The sequence below is a fragment of the Quercus lobata genome, chromosome 5 (assembly GCF_001633185.2).
Source record: "Quercus lobata isolate SW786 chromosome 5, ValleyOak3.0 Primary Assembly, whole genome shotgun sequence".
Lineage (NCBI taxonomy): Eukaryota > Viridiplantae > Streptophyta > Magnoliopsida > Fagales > Fagaceae > Quercus > Quercus lobata.
In genome coordinates, this window is record NC_044908.1 from 60,138,767 (window position 1) to 60,158,424 (window position 19,658).

At 33.5% G+C, this 19,658-nt stretch overlaps 2 protein-coding genes across 3 annotated transcripts; one reads left to right on the top strand and one right to left on the bottom strand.

The window, feature by feature from the left end:
* Nucleotides 1-4,051: 4,051 nt before the first annotated feature.
* LOC115988614 (pterin-4-alpha-carbinolamine dehydratase 2, mitochondrial-like) lies at nt 4,052-10,710 on the bottom strand. 2 transcript variants are annotated; one of them, XM_031112177.1, is made up of 7 exons: nt 10,524-10,710; nt 10,382-10,416; nt 9,332-9,429; nt 5,926-6,011; nt 5,719-5,842; nt 5,533-5,601; nt 4,052-4,446 (listed from the first exon to the last, which is right to left on the bottom strand). In XM_031112177.1, the coding sequence occupies exons 1-7, from the start codon at nt 10,617-10,619 to the stop codon at nt 4,358-4,360; spliced, it is 597 nt and encodes a 198-aa protein (XP_030968037.1). In that variant the 5' UTR covers nt 10,620-10,710; the 3' UTR covers nt 4,052-4,357. The 2 variants fall into 2 exon arrangements, with proteins under 2 accessions (XP_030968037.1, XP_030968038.1); XM_031112178.1 differs by lacking the exon at nt 9,332-9,429 and having other exon boundaries at nt 5,926-6,034; nt 10,524-10,706.
* Nucleotides 10,711-13,341: 2,631 nt separating this feature from the next.
* On the top strand, nt 13,342-18,516 carry LOC115988615 (coatomer subunit zeta-1-like). The gene is made up of 6 exons (XM_031112180.1): nt 13,342-13,447; nt 15,300-15,459; nt 15,959-16,106; nt 16,226-16,303; nt 17,990-18,074; nt 18,228-18,516. The coding sequence occupies exons 1-6, from the start codon at nt 13,445-13,447 to the stop codon at nt 18,285-18,287; spliced, it is 534 nt and encodes a 177-aa protein (XP_030968040.1). The 5' UTR covers nt 13,342-13,444; the 3' UTR covers nt 18,288-18,516.
* Nucleotides 18,517-19,658: the final 1,142 nt, after the last annotated feature.

The window sequence follows — 19,658 nt, forward strand, 5'->3', positions numbered from 1 at the left end:
GTTATGACGGTAACAAAAAGCGTCGCTGTAGATGCACGTTTTAGCAGCAGTTTTGGTTTATTGCAACAGGCGGAAAACCGCTGCCATACAAGTTTGAATTCGAATCAATTGACCTTTAGCGGCGAGTAATGTGCACCGCTATAGGTGTCCACCTTTAGCGATAGGCTATAAGCGTCGCTATAGGGGTTAATGTAAAATAGAACGTATGCACCTTTTAGCGGCAAATATGACCGCAGCTATATGTGTAAAGCTTTAGCGGCGGTCTATAAACTCTGCTATATGGCTGCATTTAAAACTTAATTTTAGACCTTTAGCAGCGCTTTTTGCCCACCGCTATAGGTTAAATTGTTTTCTTTTTCCTGGGTTTTAAAACCATAAACCTATTACAAAGAACCTGTAATAATTTTAACTCCACTGAGACAATACCACAAATGTCTCCAAACTAACATTATATTAACATAGAAATATATTATCAAATATATAACATTGTCTATAACCATCATCACAAAATTAACAAAAAAAAAAAAAAAAAATGTGGTCCTCTATACATAAAAAGTCCTTCAACACTTAAACTAAACTAATACTATAATCAAAGTTTCAAAGTGTTTAAAAATATCCTTCAACACTTGCAAAAAATGTGGTTGTTCAAATGTAGTTCTTTGTACACAAAAAGTCCTCAAACACCAACATAAAACTTATAAGCTGCTTGGTTGATGGGATGCAACTGATGATTTTTGGAGAGTTGGGGATTGTTGGAGAGCCAGAGATTGTTCAATCGGAGTAACATCTTATATACAAAATAAACATAAAAAAATAAAAAAATAAAATGAAGGAAGTCATCGTCCACTGAGTTTAGAGTATAAACCAATTTTCCTTCCACAATAGAAAGGGAAAATAAAAGTAATGGGGTCTTGAGTCTATGTTCACTGACATGGAAAAAAAATAAAGGGACCTGAAAATAAATTGTCAGAAAATGCATTATACTACTTATCTTGTACAATTATATTAATGCATGATCAAAAACCGAAAATGCTATAAAGAACACGTAAACTTTTTTTGATAAGTATAAAGAACATGTAACATTGCTTTATTGTCTTTACATCAGCAAAAGAAGTGAGGGATAATTCAGGACCAAAATATATATTATTGAATAATAGTCTGTTGTACAGAGAAGTATAATCATAATTTGATTTGAACTGCAATAAAAACAATAATACTTAGAGCTAGAAAGAAAGCTTGACTCTCCTTTGTATGTTTTTAGACCCCTTAAACCACAATTGGATTAACCTAATTAATTAGCCAAGTTATTACTTAGTCCAAATTCCAAATCTAGGTTATCACAATCAAACAATCATATCATGCATAGCAGCGGAAATATAAAAAACACAATGCTATGATGACCCAGGAAACCACACCGGTAAAAACCTGGGGATGATTTAACCTAGCTAACCTCAAGGTAAACCTGAATCCACTATGAAAGAATCGAAGTTTTACAATAGGACTTAGACCACTAACATCCTATTGCTACCCACCAGTAGAAACTTACTGACACGACCACGTGCAAGCTCCGAGACCATGGACTCCTTCTTTCTCGGATTCTCCAACAAATACAAGCACATCCGCTTGTGTTTCTTTAAGCTCCTTAGCTCCTTAGTTCAGCAACTGAATGATCATCAAGCTCTCAATCAAATCTCCTTCTTGATAATCCTAAGCATGTGTGAAGGAAAGCTCCTGTCAGATCTCACAAGATATTCACACAAACAACAATATGAGCAACCTTAAAAACGTGGCTAGGGTTTGCCTTTTATACCTAGGGCAAAACATAAAACCCTAAACGTTTTAATAGGCTAGGGCTGAGTTGGAATTTTGCAGAAAAATGCATTCTGCCCGAGATTTGATCGATCGAGCCTATTCTTTGATCGATCGAGCCAAGCCAATTGTCACTAATACTTCTGCAGCCACTCGATTCCAACTTTACATACAACGTACACACTTTGAGCAAGTCTAAACAAGACTTACAATTGTTTTGATCATGGTTTGCCAACATTACACATTAGAGTTCTAAATACATTAGTTCCTAAGTCTTTAGAACCTAACAAACTCCCCCTTTGGCAATCCGTGACAAAACACAACTTAAAGCTCAAAGTTTACAATGAAAAGCCCTTTACAAAAAAATGCCCATTATAACAAATCCAATCCTAACTACTATGACATTTCTCACAAAAACAAAACCACCATTTTCCTTTTATCACATCATGATTCAAGAATTCGCAAATTGCAAACGTAATTTCAAGAAGCCCCCCACCCTCCATCGGTTTCAGCACACCGACACGTTAACCCACAAAGTCCACGCATCGAGATCTCACCGACTACCGACATCAAGACAAACCTCAGCGCACGTCGCTAACGTGCGCCTACGCCACCCCAAACCTCAGTGACTCTCACAGTCATATAAAATAAAACTCTCCCTCTGTTCTCTTTTCACATTAAATCTATCAAAAAATTATTTATAAAAAAAAAAAAAAAAAAAAAAAAAATTATTTAAAAAAAAAAAAAAAAAAAAAAAAAAAATTGTCGATCTTGCTCAAAAAATCAAAACCCAGTAAGTCTCTCTCTTTCTTTCAATTCTCTTTGTTCTGCTAATTTCTGTTTGTAAAGATCTTCATTTTTAGCTCTCCTGAAGATCCGCCAACTGATTCAACAAAACACTTTCTTTGTGATTTGTTTTGTTGAGAAAATAATTTATTGGCGATGTGTGTGAAATGGGATTTTCTTTGTTTTGATTGTTACTGTTAGATCATTTTGGGATTGCTTTCAAGAGGTGATGCGACGCCGTATGGCGACAAGTGTTCCCATTGAGCATGATGAACGTATATCCATCACCCGGGAAAAGGGAATAGTATATAACATAAAATCTTTATTTACAGGTGTAAGCCACAAGTCTACTCAAAAGGAGTACTTTTTAGCTTGGATGCTTATTAGTTATAAAACCACAACTAACTCTCTTCTTAGAGCACTCCCAACGGCTTTTAGCCAAAACATCATTACTTTTTAGCTTGGATGCTTATTAGTTATAAAACCACAACTAACTCTCTTCTTAGAGCACTCCCAACGGCTTTTAGCCAAAACATCATTTCAACTAAAATAGTCCTAATAAACCTAAAAAATTGACACACATTGGATTAGTAACTCATTAGCTAAAATAGATTTTAGCTATAGTGATCAACCAAAAAAGGAAAAAAAGAAACTCGAGATGTGTGATCATGGAGGGTTGCTTCAAGACCCAAGCAATTGCAAATCTTTCCCAGCCATGTTCATGGGAGGTAGACAACTCACACCCCACCTTTCTTTTTTTTTTTTTTTTTTTTTTTTTTTTTTTTTTTTCTGTCCTCTTAAAGTTTGGACCTTAACATCTCCTTGAGGCTTTCTTTGTTTAGTGCCTACGGAGATTCTTTGATGGCAGTGGCTAGTATTTGGTGGGAATGACTTGGATGGATTAAGCTCCATGGTTGAATCATTTACAATCTCGTCCCTTTTCACTTACACATTGCTTGTTTGAGGTAATGTATGAGTTATTATTATTATTATTATTATTGATTCTAAAAGTATTTGGACAAAGACCTTCATGAGACTTGTTTCTTTCTATGAGAAAATTTTGTTTCAATTGAATGCTTTTTTTTTTAGAAGACAATTGAATGTATTTAATAACTGTTGAAAGACTTAATAAAAATAAATGAAGAAAGAATATTTAAAGAAAATAAAGTTTAGAATAAAGAGATATGGAATGTTGTGAAAATCGATTAGTTAAAATACATAAAGTAACTTCTTGTTCTAAATATGACTAAAATTCTTTTCATATGGCTGGTTTGCGAACATGATTATGCAGTCTATGGTGAAATTATTCAAAACATCTCTCATAAGGGTAGGCCTCACCTGTAACACACATTATATCCAGTAATATGAGAGAGACATAATACACCAAATATACTGTATTTTCCCCAAACCATAGGGCCTCCATATGCACTTCTAATATAGATCCACTAACAGGAGATGGAATTGAAAATTAATTTGCAACTTCAGAACAATAGTGCAATATTGAACACCTACTGTGGATTGAGTGTTCTGTACACAGCTGCAATGTCTCACATATCCCAAAATTCATCACAAACTAAATGCTACTAAGGTGGTCCATTTCAAACTCAAAATTGTATCAATAAAAGACAGAAATCAAGTATGCCACACTGACAGATGCAAAATTCATGTGCCTTATTTTCAAACTCAAAATATCAACAAGAGATAGAAATCCACTACATCACACCGACATAACAGATTTCATACGCCATATTATGCCGACTGTTTAATCGGTAAGTTTTCGCCTCAGTAGGTGATGCATATTCAGCTTATTGATCTTCGTAGCAAGTATGAAGTCATTTTCAGTCAGTCCATCTGCACAAATAAAAATTATGTCAAAAGCACATCTCTAATGTACAGCAAACTTGTGCCAGAAAAAGAAAATATTATGTCTGAAACTAGATTCCAAAAGAATTACTTCAAAATTCAAATGCTTTGTTAGAGTGATATGTAGCATGTTTTATCATGCAATGGGTTAAGAATAAGGATAGGGTGATTTCACTGTTGAATGGGTCAGATTCATGCAGGTCTTGAAACTGCCCTGTCCACCTGGTTAAAAAACTGAAGTATATATTAAGCCACATATAACCAAGACTAAAAAGCAACCAAAAGAAAAAAGAAAAAAGAAAAAAAAAATTGTCTGAAAAATATTCAAGGAGCCTATAACATTATACAATGGCATCAGATGCTGGTCAATGGATACCAGGACCAAATCCAAAGCAAGTGGCTAAATTGGGCCAGCTTTGCCAACTCAATAATGATATTCTATTATAACAACAACAAAGCCTTATTTTCTTCTGCTTGCCATATTTTCTTAAAATTTATAAACATTATAAAAATGTGGCACCGATATATTAAACACCTTTGAGTAATATAGCCCCTATAGAATTCCCACCCTACACACACACCCAAAAAAAAGGACCTTCCAGTTATGTGTGATCCTTAACATAAGTAATGTAACATATTGGATTCTAATTATTCTCCATCTCTGTTGTTCTCAAAAAGATTAATACCTCCTGATTAAGCATTCAACACATAAAATGATATTTTGATGCTTACTTAAAAGGATTCAAATCAGCAATATGTGTTACATTTTGCTTTGAGGAGATACCGACGAAGTGTAAGAAATACGTGTAAGGAATACAACATCAATTCAGGTCAAATAACTTATGACACTGAAGTATGTTCTATGGGAATTTGAAACCATAACAAGCAAAGTTAGCAAAAACGTTTTACAAACATAAGTTGAATATAATTGCTTCTGTTCCTGGTTAGAAGAAAATTTATAGCTCAACAATGACAGATTAGAGGGACTGTAGAAAATGTTTATTCAACCAGTCAGTTTTATTGGCCTTTACAAAAAGAACAGATAATTTTACTTGATTAATAGATATCTCTTACCAACTGCATGAGTCCAGATCTCAATTGTTATGTTGTTCCATTCAACAAGATGAAGATCTGGATGGTGACCTGCATTGAACAGGTATTGTTGTTAATTTGTTACCTCACAACATAAAATATGCTTCCCATGTGTTTCAATTGACGGCATGTGCATATTCACAAACTTATTAGCTAAGAGCTAGATACCTTCTGCTTCTGCAACACCAGCTATAAGCTGGAATAATTCCAGACCTTTGGTAAAACTCTTCACTTTCATTGATCGATTCAGCTTCAACACACCACCTTCATTCACCAAATTCCATCCAGCCACCTAAACAATATAGAGCACTAAGAAACATGAATTTATATAATAATAAAAAAGGAGTGAAAGATAACATATGTGCAAGCACCAACCTGTCGAAGTAGACCATTTGCCACTTCTTCAGTCATGGGTCGCAGATCTTTTAAGTCGCATGGCACACACTTCTTAATTGACAAATCTAACATCAAATGTGTCACACAACTACCCAATTTAAAATATGCAATCTCAGACAAATCTAACAGTAACCAATTCCATCTTATGAAATGAGTGGGCATTGAGAGCCAATGATGGAAAGATGATAGAAAAGACACAATTTGTAAGTTAAAAAGCAACATGCAGCAGCCAGCAAAATATGGGAAGTGCATAAGCATGATACAGAAAAAGACAATAATTATTACAAGAAAGGAAGTCAGAAGTAAACAAGTTACACGCCTCCTATCTCCTGAACAAAATAAAATAGAAGTAAACTACCAATTTAGCCCCTGTTTAGTAAGATTTCTGAGAATGCATTCTCTCTCGATATTTTAAGCCAAAAAGGATTCTAGTTATAATTCTTGCTAAAAATCAATGGGACACATATCGTATTGCACAAGATAGCACAAGCTCTGTTTCTCTTGTTTCTTTTTTTAGGCCTCTTTATTTTTTGAATTGTAGATTAGTGGATGTGGGTAGCCATGGTATCATGCCCTTGACTGAGTGTGGAGGTTTGGGGGAGGATGCATTTAGTGGATTGGGGATTTTTGCTCGGATGAAAATGGTAGTTGATTTGATTTTGGGTGATGGAGATTGGCATTGTGTGTGGTGGCTTGACTATGGGTTCATGGCACAGGTTCATGTAAGTCAATGGCTTGGAGTTTGGGTCACGGTGGTTTTTCTCCCAAAGTGATTTTATGTGGGTGATGGAGGTTGAATTGATTTTCCCAAAGTTTTTCAGTAATCTATTTATGCAATTTGGGTCATGGTGGCTCAAGGTGGCATGGAGGGTGGTTGTGCTTTAATGGAGAGAGAGGGGTGGGGGGTTGTTATTCAGGTGGCTGGGTCTTTGCATGATGGCAGTTTGGATGGGTTTCACAATGGTGGCAGCTTGAACCTTGGGCTGATGATTTGGTATGGGTCTTTGAAGAGGCTGACTATTTTTTGCATGATTGACAATTGAATTTGATTCATTTAGTTCAATTTCTTGAATTTTCTTTACCCTTTTCGTTTGTAACATTTTGATTCGACAATGGAACCCCACAATCACAAAACCAACTTGTGATTAGGGAATCTGGGTCATTCACGGTGGTGGATAAAGTTGGGATTTGGATAATTTGGTTGGGGTTGGTCTGGTATTTGTGGGTTGGAAAGGTAGTAGAGCAATTGTAGAAATTGTGGATCATTATAGAGAAATTGGAGAAATTGTCACATTGAATAATATTTTATATTATTTATTGACAAAATATAAATTCTCCGATGACATAACCGTACATAATTTCATTTAGTATAATTACTTTCTAGTAAGAGTTTTAGCATGATACCAAAATTTATTTCTCAAAAGAATGTAGTCAAAAAAATTTATTTGGTCTGAATTCATTCTACTAAAGTTTAAAATCTATTTGCAGTTGTCTCCTCAAATGCTGCCTTAGAAGCTACAAAAGGCAGATTGAACCTATGGCATTAGTAAGCATCTCATGACCATGCACCCTTTTAGGACAAGAGGCCAGTCCCTAAACTAGCCAATAGAGGCAATTTTGATTTGAAACAGGCCTATAGCTTCATTAACATATCAAAGTTACCATCAACCCAAAAAAAAAAAAAAAAAAAAAAATGAAAGTTACCAGAACTTCCATTACCTTCATAACCATTTACTAGGCAATGTATGCAACTACCAATCCACATAAAATGTTTATGCTACACATCAAAAGTGATACCAAATAATTCATGAGGTCTTTAACCTTAGACTAAACAACAATGGCATACGGCAGAAAAATATTCTACCACCCAATCTAGAGACTGAGATAAAGGAATTCCAAGAATAAGAATCATCGACGGAAAAGCTAAGAGGATTTAAATTAATTTCTAAGCTCTTACTGACCCATCGTGATGCATATTGGTTAGCCAAGTCCTAGAATTAGTGCCAAGGAGCTCTTGACTCATGTACATCTCATACATCAATTTATGTATATTCTATGATGAATGATTTTTGAAAACCCAAATACCAATACTTCATTTCTAAACACAATTATCAAAAATACATTAGATTGAAATTTGAAGGAGGAATATTAAACCCAAACCATCTGAGAAGTGAAAACCCAAGGTTATCTATGATATCCAACCATCATTATGGGTTTCCACCACTTATTTTACTAAAAAATAGAAAGATCTAGAGATAGAGAGATTCTTGACTTAGGGATTTGTTGAAAGTTTATGATTTAATCTCTTCTCTCTTTTTCTGTATTAGAGCTGTGATATACATGTAATATATACTTTATTTGTCTTACCATATAAAAATAGTTAAGCATAGGGTAAAGTTAAGTTATGGCCCTGATTCTATTTTTTATTTTTTGATAATTTGATAGTTGGAGTGAGGGGATTTGAACCCTGGATGTCTACGTTAGAAACACTAGGAGGTGCCAATTAAGCTACAAGGCTCTTGGCTAGGTTATGGCCCTGATTATCTTGCAAATTCAGAACTACTACCAGGCAGAAAAGGACATTGGCTAAAATTTTGGCTTTAGCATTGCCAATACATTTTAGCATTTCTAATATTAACTAAATGCAGTCAGATATTGGAATTTAAATTGGAATCAGACTAACCAAAATAATAATAATGCAAATATAATGATTGACATAAGGTGAAGAAATTGTCTTTCACAAAATAGCATGCTTTAATCATAGAAGCAACACAGTCTTACAAATATACATAGGCACCACAAATCATACCAAACTTTTATTGAAAAAAAATAATAGTACTTAATATTCTCAATAAAAAATGTTTCAGGGCTATAAAACAGGACAATAGGCAAATAAAGTTATATTATAAATGAAGCTTTAAGAGAATTTTGGAATCTTTGTCATATGGAAGAAGAAACAAAGAAGTAAGAAAGTGAAGAAAATATTATCTCACAGGAATCGATCAAGAGAGAGACATGCATAAAATCTGATCTAATCACCAGTTGTTTGGATTTGTGTGAAGCAAGAAAAAGTGATTTCTCCAAGCATTAAGAGGATATTTATATGATGCTAAAAGCAATTCACACTCTTTGAATAGACCAATATGGAATACATAAAAAAATAAAAAAATAAAAAAAAAAAATAAAAAAAAAACCCTTATTCCCTACACTTTGAGGTCAGCAATAGGCCTATATGGAATAATGACCTCAAAATGGTGTGGTGATTATAACAAAGAACCTGGACGTTGTTCTGCATGTAAATTGCAAAGGATGTATATAGATTGGCACATGAGTGGAATCACATTTAATAATCAAATGAACAAGCAGGTTAAATGTACACACACACCTTGGCCAGTGCAAAAAGTTCTAAATCCATAAAGTGAGTTCCTATTTGATGACACCCCCACATGGTCTAGAAGTATCTCACTTACTCGTATACTGGAACTGTAAGTACAAATTTCATATGCACAAATAAAATTAAATCCAAAAGAAATGGATGAGAAAAGGGGGGAAGTTTTAAAAAGAGGAAAGACGAGCAGCATCTCAGAAAACTAGGAGAAGTTTTAGAGTGTCATTTCAAAGCATCAAGTATATAAGTCAAAGACCATGTAACAATAATAATATAAGAGAATTACATTTTTCCTGAAGATTATCTAAGTACTCTAGGTAAATCATGTGCGATTCATAAGGTGACAGAGAGCTCTATCATGTTCACCAACATGAGCGGAAAAGTTTCTACAAAAAAATCAAACATTAATCCTTTCATGAACTAATTTGATATTATATCGAAGACACAAATACCAATCGAATATAAGAATCAAAAAGGACATGAATTGACCCCCTTTAGCTTATATCATTGCAGAAAATTAACATGTCAGTCTAAGAATCTCTTTGGGAAATCCTAAAAACAAAACTAACTGTGTTTGGGAAGCACCAGCCTGCTAGACGAATTATGACATATTTAGCTATGCCATTCATTCTTCATATTCAGAAAATAGCCCTTTACAAACCATAAACCACGGAAATAGAATTACCCAACTCGTTTTCTACAACTGGGCCTATCAAAAACAACACCTTGTTTTCCCACAGAGACTCTTATACCCATATATTATAGCCAACCATATAAGACTCTTATTGAATTATTTTCTTAAACTTGGACATTAATTCAAAAATATACAATAAATATTAATAAAAAAATCAGGTATAAACACAAACATTGCATTGCATAGCTTAAACTCATCAAATCCAATATATATATTTTTTCTAATATTTATAACTAGAATATGACAAACGAACATGTACAAAATTCGGAATTGCACTTAGACCCAGAACACAAACTAGAATCCAATACATGGGTTATTCTTGAAATTAAACATGGGATAGGAAAAGCAAGTACCGTCCATGAGTTCCAAACAAAGACACCGATGGAGCCTGAAAGCATAACAAAATCACAAGCAAAGATTTATGATTAGCCAAAAGGGTATTATGTAAAACTCATAAAAGCTCAACAAAAAGAGAGAAGTGAGAGAGTTTGGTACCTTAAAAAGATCAGGTTTAGAGAGACAGAGAATGGGATGATGGAGATGTAGCATCCGAAACATAGATATAGAGTCACGAAACATCGTATGTTTCATAATAAGCGCCGTTTACTCTGATCTACAATGGGATTGGATAGGTTCGCACTTTTTTCTGATAAGTATTAACCGACTATTGATCTCATCAAATAGTTTGGGATTACCCTTGAGGCTCTTATATTTGTCGGTAAAAAGTAAATTTAGAACATTTATTATATTTTATTGAATTTAGAGCATTTATTATAAATTATTATGCGCGCTCATAGGGAAGTATTCTGTAATTATTATCATTTTTTGCCAATTTTGTTTATGTAGTAATCAACGTGTTATTAATTGGAAGATGATGGTATAATTTAGTATTAAGTATTAGGAAAATGCTAATGAGTGCCCTTAGGGCAGTGGTTAAGAATCCAATTAAAGAAAATTTTAACATCACTTTTATGGAAAATGAAAAAAACTGTCAAAATATTAATTTCTTTTTTTCTTTTCCCATAAAAATTTTCTGGATTCTTAACAAGTGCTCTAAGAACACTCGTCAGCATGACCCTAAGTATTAACCTATAGAGGGAGGAAAAAAAGATCCATAGAATAAATCTTATAAATAGTGCATATAAATCTTAAAAAGTGAGTTACTAATAATTCGGTTTTGGTTGCTAGAAAAAAGAATCCTCAAAAATTAACGAATAATAAATATTTCAAATTTCCATTCATTTTCCAAGGTTCCTAGTCACCTAAAAACAGCATAAATCCAACTTTCCAAAAAATAAAAAGAGAGTATTTTAATGCAATAAAAAAAAGTAAAGAAGATATTAAAAATTGGAAACAAATTTAGCGAAGTTTTGAATGGAAAAAAAAAAAAGGAAAAGAAAATAGTTGAAAAATATGTGAAGGGAGTTTTTCATTTCAATCCTATAAATTATCTGTAAATGTACCATTCTGTTGAATCCTAGTGCTGACTTTTTGTTTGAATTTTTTTTTTCTACAACGGTAGAAACTTTTATTAAATTAAAGAAATTGTTTAAATTGACATAGGATTTTCACTTTTAAAAAATCCATTCTTACTTATGTTTAACCAACAAATATTTTTTGAAAGTAAATTTTTATGGATAAAAAATAAACTAAGTATTAAAACCCTTCAAAAACAAATTTGAACCATTTTCACCCTATATAGAATCATAGATAGGAAAATTACCAATCCATTAAAGCTACAAAATTTGAAAACACAAATTCAAACTATACCTTTTCTGCTCGTCTTATTGTTTGTTCTCAAACTTGGGTTGCTTCAAAAAGTTCCTTTACACCTACAAACTCACAAAAGAAAAGAAAATGAAAATGAAAACCAAATAATTTATGGAGATCGAACAGCAAAACTACAAATTTAAGTTGAATTCAATTGATGATAAATAAAATGAATAATCAAATCCAACAAAGTTAAATAGACAGACCTAAGAACCTCACAACTTTGTACTTTTTGAGAAACAAAGGAGCAGAAAAAATAGAAAAGCTAATACTTGAATCTCACATGTGTTACCCAATTTTAGTTTTGATTGGTGAAAAATATTGGGAGTTATTGATTGCTTGAATTTTGAAATTTCAAAGAATTTTTTTTGAAAGAGAGGTAACTACCATGTACGTGTTTATTGGTGAGAAGTCAAGAGACAAATGAGGATTAGAAAGTGACAATGTTTTTTTTTTTTTTTTTTTTTTGTGTATTGGAAGTTCTAATCTGTAGTAAAAGGGAATTTTTTTTTTTTTTGTAATTGAGAAAGTGGAAAACGTGGTTAGCAATTGTTGTGATAATTATATAAGCTTTCTGCTAATAAAAAAATAATTGTATAAGTTTATCTCTTAAAAAATTTGAATTTAGTTTACAATTTGTTGAAAGAGGGAAAAAAATTGAATTTAGTAATTGGATAAGTGGAAAACGTGGTTGGCAAATTAAAATCATTTTTTTAGGAGTAAAACAATAAAACGTGATTAATCGGCTGTAACAAGGGGGGGAAATTTGGTTGGTAATTGAAAATTGCAAAACGTTGTTGACACTTGACATAATAAAATCAGTTTTTAAGATCAAAACATGGATCCGTTAGAGTAAAACATGGGATAGTTCATATCCATTTTTCTATTTTAAAAATAAATAAATAAATGAATGTATAGTTGCTTTGAAGAAATGGGTTACTAAAAGAGTATTTCTATTTTGTTGGCAATATTTTAGTGCAAGTTAGACATGTATTTTTACTAGACTATCCTTTAATTTTATCTCTACTTAAACCTAAGGCTGTAGGGGTATTTTGGAAAAAAAAAAAAACCGGTCTAAATATGTGTAGCCCCTTAAATAGTAGTTGTGGGGTATTTTTACCCCGCAAGCTTATTGTCCTCTTTGAGGAGCCAAGCCCGCAAGGTTTTATTTTTCAGCCCCGAGTATAGAAGTCCAGGATTTTCACCTCAGGCCAAGGGCTTTGCCTTGTAGCCATTTTGGCTTGACATCTTTGTCCCACATCGGTTGGAGATGCGCCCCACTCATGACTTATAAGCCCTTGGAGCAACCATGAGTGATGGCTATTAAATGAGTCAATCCCAAAAACTATTTATTCCAATATCCATATATTACTATTTATTCCAACTCTAGTATAAAAAAATAACCAAAAAAAAAAAAAAAAAGTTTGCTAACTGGTCAATAAGAAATTACATAATATAGGTGTAGACAGAGTTTCTATCTTTTATATCAAAAAAAGAAAAAAGTGCCTCATTAGCAAATAGTAATTCATTTTGGTCATGTCTATATATATAAAAAATATTATTTCACCCTTTAAAACCCGAACGATCTGACGCATTCTGCTGGACCTAAAGTCCAAAGATCTTATTGGAAAATTCCGCCAAACAACATGGTCAGTTTCTTTCCACTCTCTGTCTTTCTTTCTTCTCTCTTTCTCGTACCTTGTTTCACGTTTTGTTCTTCCTTAATTTCTTCGCCTCTGTCACTAATTTTGCTTAGAGAAATAGAATTAGATCCGATTTGATTATCATCATAGAAATTCGGACTCAGGTCAATTTGACTTTTAGCCACAGGTGTCTGTTAGCTTAGATCTGAGCTGTTTTAAAGATTCCAACATTTAGACTCATATGATAGCAGACCCATGTCTCTAAAAACCTGATCTTTGCCTATCCCCTGATGATAACAGAAATACTTATTTTCTAGATTCCATTACATTACACACGCTAAAAGAACATTAGTAGTAGTGGGTTCTCAATTGATGAAATCTTTTGTCGTTGAATAAGAAATCTGGGATTTGAATCCCGCATACACAAAAAGCTAATTGGTGTTTTAGCTGTAAAGAGTAATCATCAGAAGCAGGTGTCATAGGTTGAAGCTCTTATCATTTCTATTAAAACTAACATTAGTAGAAGGAGTTAAAAAGAATATGTTATTTAAGGAAGTAATAGAGAATATGATTTCGGATAGATTAGTATTGAGGAAAAAAATACATGTGGCCGAATCTGACTAATATGTCGATAGCCAACCCCAACAAATTTGAGTCTAAGGTTTTGTTGTTGTTGTTCGACATTACATTACAAATGTACCCAAACACAAAAGAAATGCGCAGCTTAGTGACCATGTGTTTTATATGTTTCAAAAAAGTGAAGATGTGGCTAGAAACTAAGAAATATAATAGAAACTAAAAATTCATGCTCCCAATGCAGTTCTAATGTCCTTAGATTTGTTTTAGAGTGACTATTTTTAGTTAGTTTCTCAAACCAGCTTGTTGTGATTTTAATATCCTTGTGGGCTTTAGTTAACTCAATTGATAAAGTTTCTTGTGTTTGAATAAGGGATTTGGGTTTAAATCCTGCTTACACCAAAAAGAAACCAATTGGTGTCTTGGTTCCAGTGGTAACACGTAATCATCATAGTGTGAATGCCATAGGTTTCAAATCTTATTGTAACCAAAAAAAAAAAAAAAAAAAAGGCCCTGTTAGGCTATAAACATGTTATAACATTCCAGATAAAGTGTTCGGTTGGTATATTTAGCTCTTAAAATATTTTGAGCCTCTATTGGGAGTTCGTGAGCTTTCATGATATTCTGGCCACTTCATTTTTTTTTTTTCATGAAATAGCATTTTTTCAATAAAATTTATCTTACTTATCCAAAAAAGAAAAATATATCCCAAAGAACTACACTTGAGGATTGCTAGAGATATTCTTTCTGAGTTTTGGTGATCTGAAAATGCCATTCTATTTCTGCTGTTAATTGTCCTCTCTGAAAAGTAATACAAGAAGAAATGTCCGAACCTCATATAGCATTTGAAGCTTTAGGCAAAAAATAAATTGATTAAAACATGAAATACCACCTTCCCCTCTTTCCCATACTTCAGTATGTATTGCACCATGATTCCATCAGCTGTACCACATTTATACATGTTTTGGATAACTTAAGCTTGCAAGAAAAATGGTTGAATGATTAAAACACTGATCAATAAAAGAAAAAGAAAAATGATTGACTGATTAAAGCCTCTTGAATATGTGTCAAAGTTAGCAACATTCTTGAGCCCGACATGTTTGTAAAGGTGCAACATTCTAACAAGATACACTGCTAAACTTGGAATGAACAATGCGTTTGACCCTCCAAGGGACATTTCTAGGGCTACCCTAGATAATTTTGTTAGTGCTAAAATCAGTAGCCATGATCATACTGCTTAGATTCTTGAATTCTCTAATCCTATATGATATGTTGTTTGTAGGAGTCATGCCCTTCAATTAAAAACATCCTCCTTTTGGATTCTGAAGGGAAACGTGTAGCTGTTAAGTATTACTCAGATGACTGGCCTACAAATACTGCGAAGGAAACATTTGAGAAAGCTGTATTTACCAAGACTCAGAAGACAAATGCACGGACAGAGGGTAGCCTGTTTCCTTATTATTTTGTCATATAATATCTTTTTAATTATATAAATAAATAAATGATGAATACCTTTCTTCCTGGATGTGTTGTTTGTGTTTGTGTGTTTGTCTTATATCACAATCTTTCTACTCTCTAAGTAGTGGGTGTCTGAGAAGAAGGGAAAAAAGGGGGGGTGGGGGGGTGTCATTTTCTTGGGGGTCAAATTTGCAAAGATATCTATTCCAATGCAATTCTGTATTTAGCATTGGCACTCATGCAAACATTTTTGGTAATGGTAGCTATACTACTCTCATTTTGAAATGGGTCATCTACTTTTGAGAATTTATGTCCTTTATCTGCAATTGAATCTAGTTTTTGGGTGACAACTCTTTCTGTATGAATCTCTTGGAATCCTGTTTACTTGTTCTTTATGGTTGATGAAAGCAACTATGGACGTTTACAGTGCTTGGCTTTGATGCTTATTGTTTGCATATTAACATCTTACAACTTCATCTACAGCGGAAGTAGCAATGTTTGAGAACTGTATCATTGTTTACAAGTTTGTTCAAGACCTCCACTTTTTTGTTACTGGGGGTGAAGATGAAAATGAGCTCATCCTAGCCACTGTTCTTCAGGGATTTTTTGATGCAGTTGGTCTTCTTCTTAGGTATTCATAATTGCTGTTATTGTTTACCCTTTTTTTTTGGGTATTCATTCAATTGTTGTCATTATTCATTTATTAACAAAAAAAAAAAAAAAAAAAAATTTGGTTTGCTTTTTACTCAGAGGTAATGCGGACAAGAAGGAGGCACTTGAAAACTTGGATCTTATTCTGTTATGCCTTGATGAAATTGTTGATGGCGGGTATGTAATATGTGTATTTGTAAGGTCTTGTTTATTTGTTTTATCATCCTTAAGTTAAAAAAAAAAAGATTGTTAGCTTTTTTTGCTGATATTATTATTCCATAGCTGTGTTTTATTTATTTATTTATCATGCTAGTTGAAACTATGGATTCTAAAAATCTTCAGTTGTAGAAGTTTTGTGTGGTTAACTTAATGATCGTATAAACTTATAATTGTGAGGAACAGCACACAAGCAAGCCTGTGAATATTTCTGAAGCCTTAGTTGGAAATTGCATGTAAGCCTGTGCAAAATTTCTAAAACCTTTAGATGTCCCAAACAAATGCTAAACCATAATCAGCAGGCTTCCTTCTTTTCTCTATTTTTGTAGGTCTCACTTATGACTTACTATAGATTATAACTTATCAAAAAAGAAATTTGGTTTAGATTGTAATTCTTTTGGGGTTCTCTTGCATACTCATTTTGTTCTTGAGTTTAATAAAATTCATGGTGACTTACGAGAGGGAGAGAAGATATTGCTGTTCCCAAATCATTTTCTGAGGAATCTCTACCTGTTATGTTGGAGCGTTATTATGATAGACCATGGCTACTTATAGTGGATGCACAGTAGAACCTAGCAAAGCCAGGAAAGCACCATCTTGTGCTGTGACCTTCTACTATCACATTTTTATTGCCCCAGAGTACTATAGAAATTTATTAATAAAATAAAATGAAAGCTTTTAAGGAAGACCTCCCTAAAGATTACAACCGAGGCCCAAGTGATCCATATAATCAAGTAAAGAAGTACAAGAACAACACTAACCCCCCCCCCCCCAAAACAAAAACAAAAGCAAAAAACTTGCACAGCATTCAAATAGAAAGCGCAATAGGAATCCTTAAGTTCAACCACAGATCTCAATGTAGGCCACATAAAAGGAGTGTGACCTATGAAATTGTTGAAGACACTGTAATAGTTTTGAATTATTACCTCAAGAGTACTGGTCTGGGCTGCTCATTAGGCCAGGGGGCTATCAGGCTGTGGCCATTGGCTTTCTGCTAACCCTTAGCTGTTTGGTTTGTTGTTTTAGTTTTTGTGTTTGCATGACTGGTTTACTTAACCGAAGGAATAAAAAAAGTTTGGAATTATTATCTTTGATGAGCTTTCTTGGACATTCCAAAATTTCAAAAGTTTGAACTCTAATTACTATGGTAATTGTTCTCATATGACTACAAATTAAAATTATTGGCCGCTAATTAGTTCAGTTGATCATCTCAACTTTTATGGGCTTACAAGAAATACTTGAATTTGAACAATTTTGCTGGAACTACCACTAGTTTGTGTACTCTCTCTCTCTCTCTCTCTCTCTCTCTCTCTCTTTTAAATTTCTGTACAATGCCATTTTAAGAAAAAGTGAAAAATATGTTGTGATGTTGGGTGTGGATAGGATACACTGGTAAACATCTGTAGTCCTTTTTCAGGTAGTGAACCCTTAGCTAAAATTCAGTGCTTAATCATAGTAAAAGACACATCGTAAGCAGAATGCAGTTTAAAACTTTTGAACTTTTGCCAGGAGGACTTGTTTATCTATAGCCCCATACCATAATTGTTTGGTTCTTGTTTCCCCAGCTCTTGGGGGATCTTTGTTTCCCTCTCAGCCTGCAAAGAGGGCATGTCTACCCACCCAGATCTAACTCTGTATTTTCTACAGTATTATTCTTGAGACAGATGCAAATGTTATAGCGGGTAAGGTTGCAAGTAATAGTTTGGATGCTGGAGCTTCCTTATCTGAACAGGTATTATAATCCTGTTCTTCTCTACCCCTTTCTTCCTTATATCCTTTCATTGCTCCCATAATTAGAAATTGTGCAAAAGACATTTAGTTAAACTAAAGGACAACCATTGATGCCATATTAATGTTGTATCTGTGTTTTTTGTATTTTTTGCAGACAATTAGTCAAGCATTGGCCACCGCACGTGAACATCTAACAAGATCTCTACTTAAATGATGCATATGCTGGATGAAAGTGAGGAGGGAACATCTTTTTGTATTTTACAGTTCCATTATACTTGGTGTCATGGTTTATAAGCACTGAATTTTGTTATACCTTGCATCCTTAGTTTAGTTCATTTCAATGTCAGTGTTGGTAACTTGCTGAATTTACATGTTTTCTTGTAAACTTGATTAATTTGGACATCCAATGTCAATGAAGGTGGTATAGATGAATTTTTGTTAAAGGTTTTGACTTTTGGATATGAAGTTACCACTAGAGTTCATTAACATGTTTTTACAAGTTTTGCAGTAACATATGCCCACCTGCACACCTGTTTACACATATAATGACATTTCTGTTAGATAATTATTAAGCACCTTGCAGCTTATAGTGCCAGGAATGTTTTGCTTTATAGATGAGAATTTTTGCAACAAAAAGCATGCTTGTTTAATTAGCATTTTAGATATGGTTGATAGGAAGTTTAACATGAGAAAAATTAAGGGGAAATTTCTTGCTTTTGAAAGGCGCCCGAGTGTTTTAAGAGTTATTGAGGTGTGCATGCATACACAACCCATTTCATACTCTTGGTTGGGTGGAAAAGGTGACCCATTTCATACTCTTGGTTGGGTGGAAATGGTGAAGGGTAGAAAATGATGGATGGAAAATGGGGCGGGTGGAATTTTTTGCCCAAGTCCACTAAAAGCCATCCTTCCAAATTGGGAGGAAAGTGGGGAAGAAAAAATGTTTATTAAATGAAATTTATTATTTTGCCTCTTTTATAATTTTCCATCCTCTCATGATATAATAAAGGTACGGTGATTTTATTCAATCACATTTTCTATTATTTCATTTTTTTCATCTTCTCTATCAAGTACATAGGGGAAAAACTAAAACATTTTATCCTTTTTGCATTCTCTATCATCTCTACCAAACACACACAAGTACACCAACACGCATGGCTTATTGGTGTCAATCAGCAAATGTTATGTTTTCCAAAATTTCTACTCAAAGAGATGATCCAAATGTACCTCGTAGATTTAGAGGAAAATTATAATGGGCTTATTGATTATATAAAGCTTCTCTAAACTCCTAGTCTTAAGTGCGACTCATCCTGGGCAACAAATATAATTGGATATTTGGATGCTTTATTCTATAGGCATTCCGCATGTATATGTTAGTTTTATTGCCTATTTGCAGCAGGCAACGACTCTATTTCATCCTTATTTCCATGAATGTGCTCCTCCAGTGTTACCAATTCATCTGAACCAGCAGGAAGCTAAGCTCAAGTGCCAGTTTGATTTGTTGGGCTCGAAATCAAATTTTATTTTATTTTATTTTTTTAATGATGAAAGACTAAACTCGCAATTTTAAGGGGAAAAAAAGAAC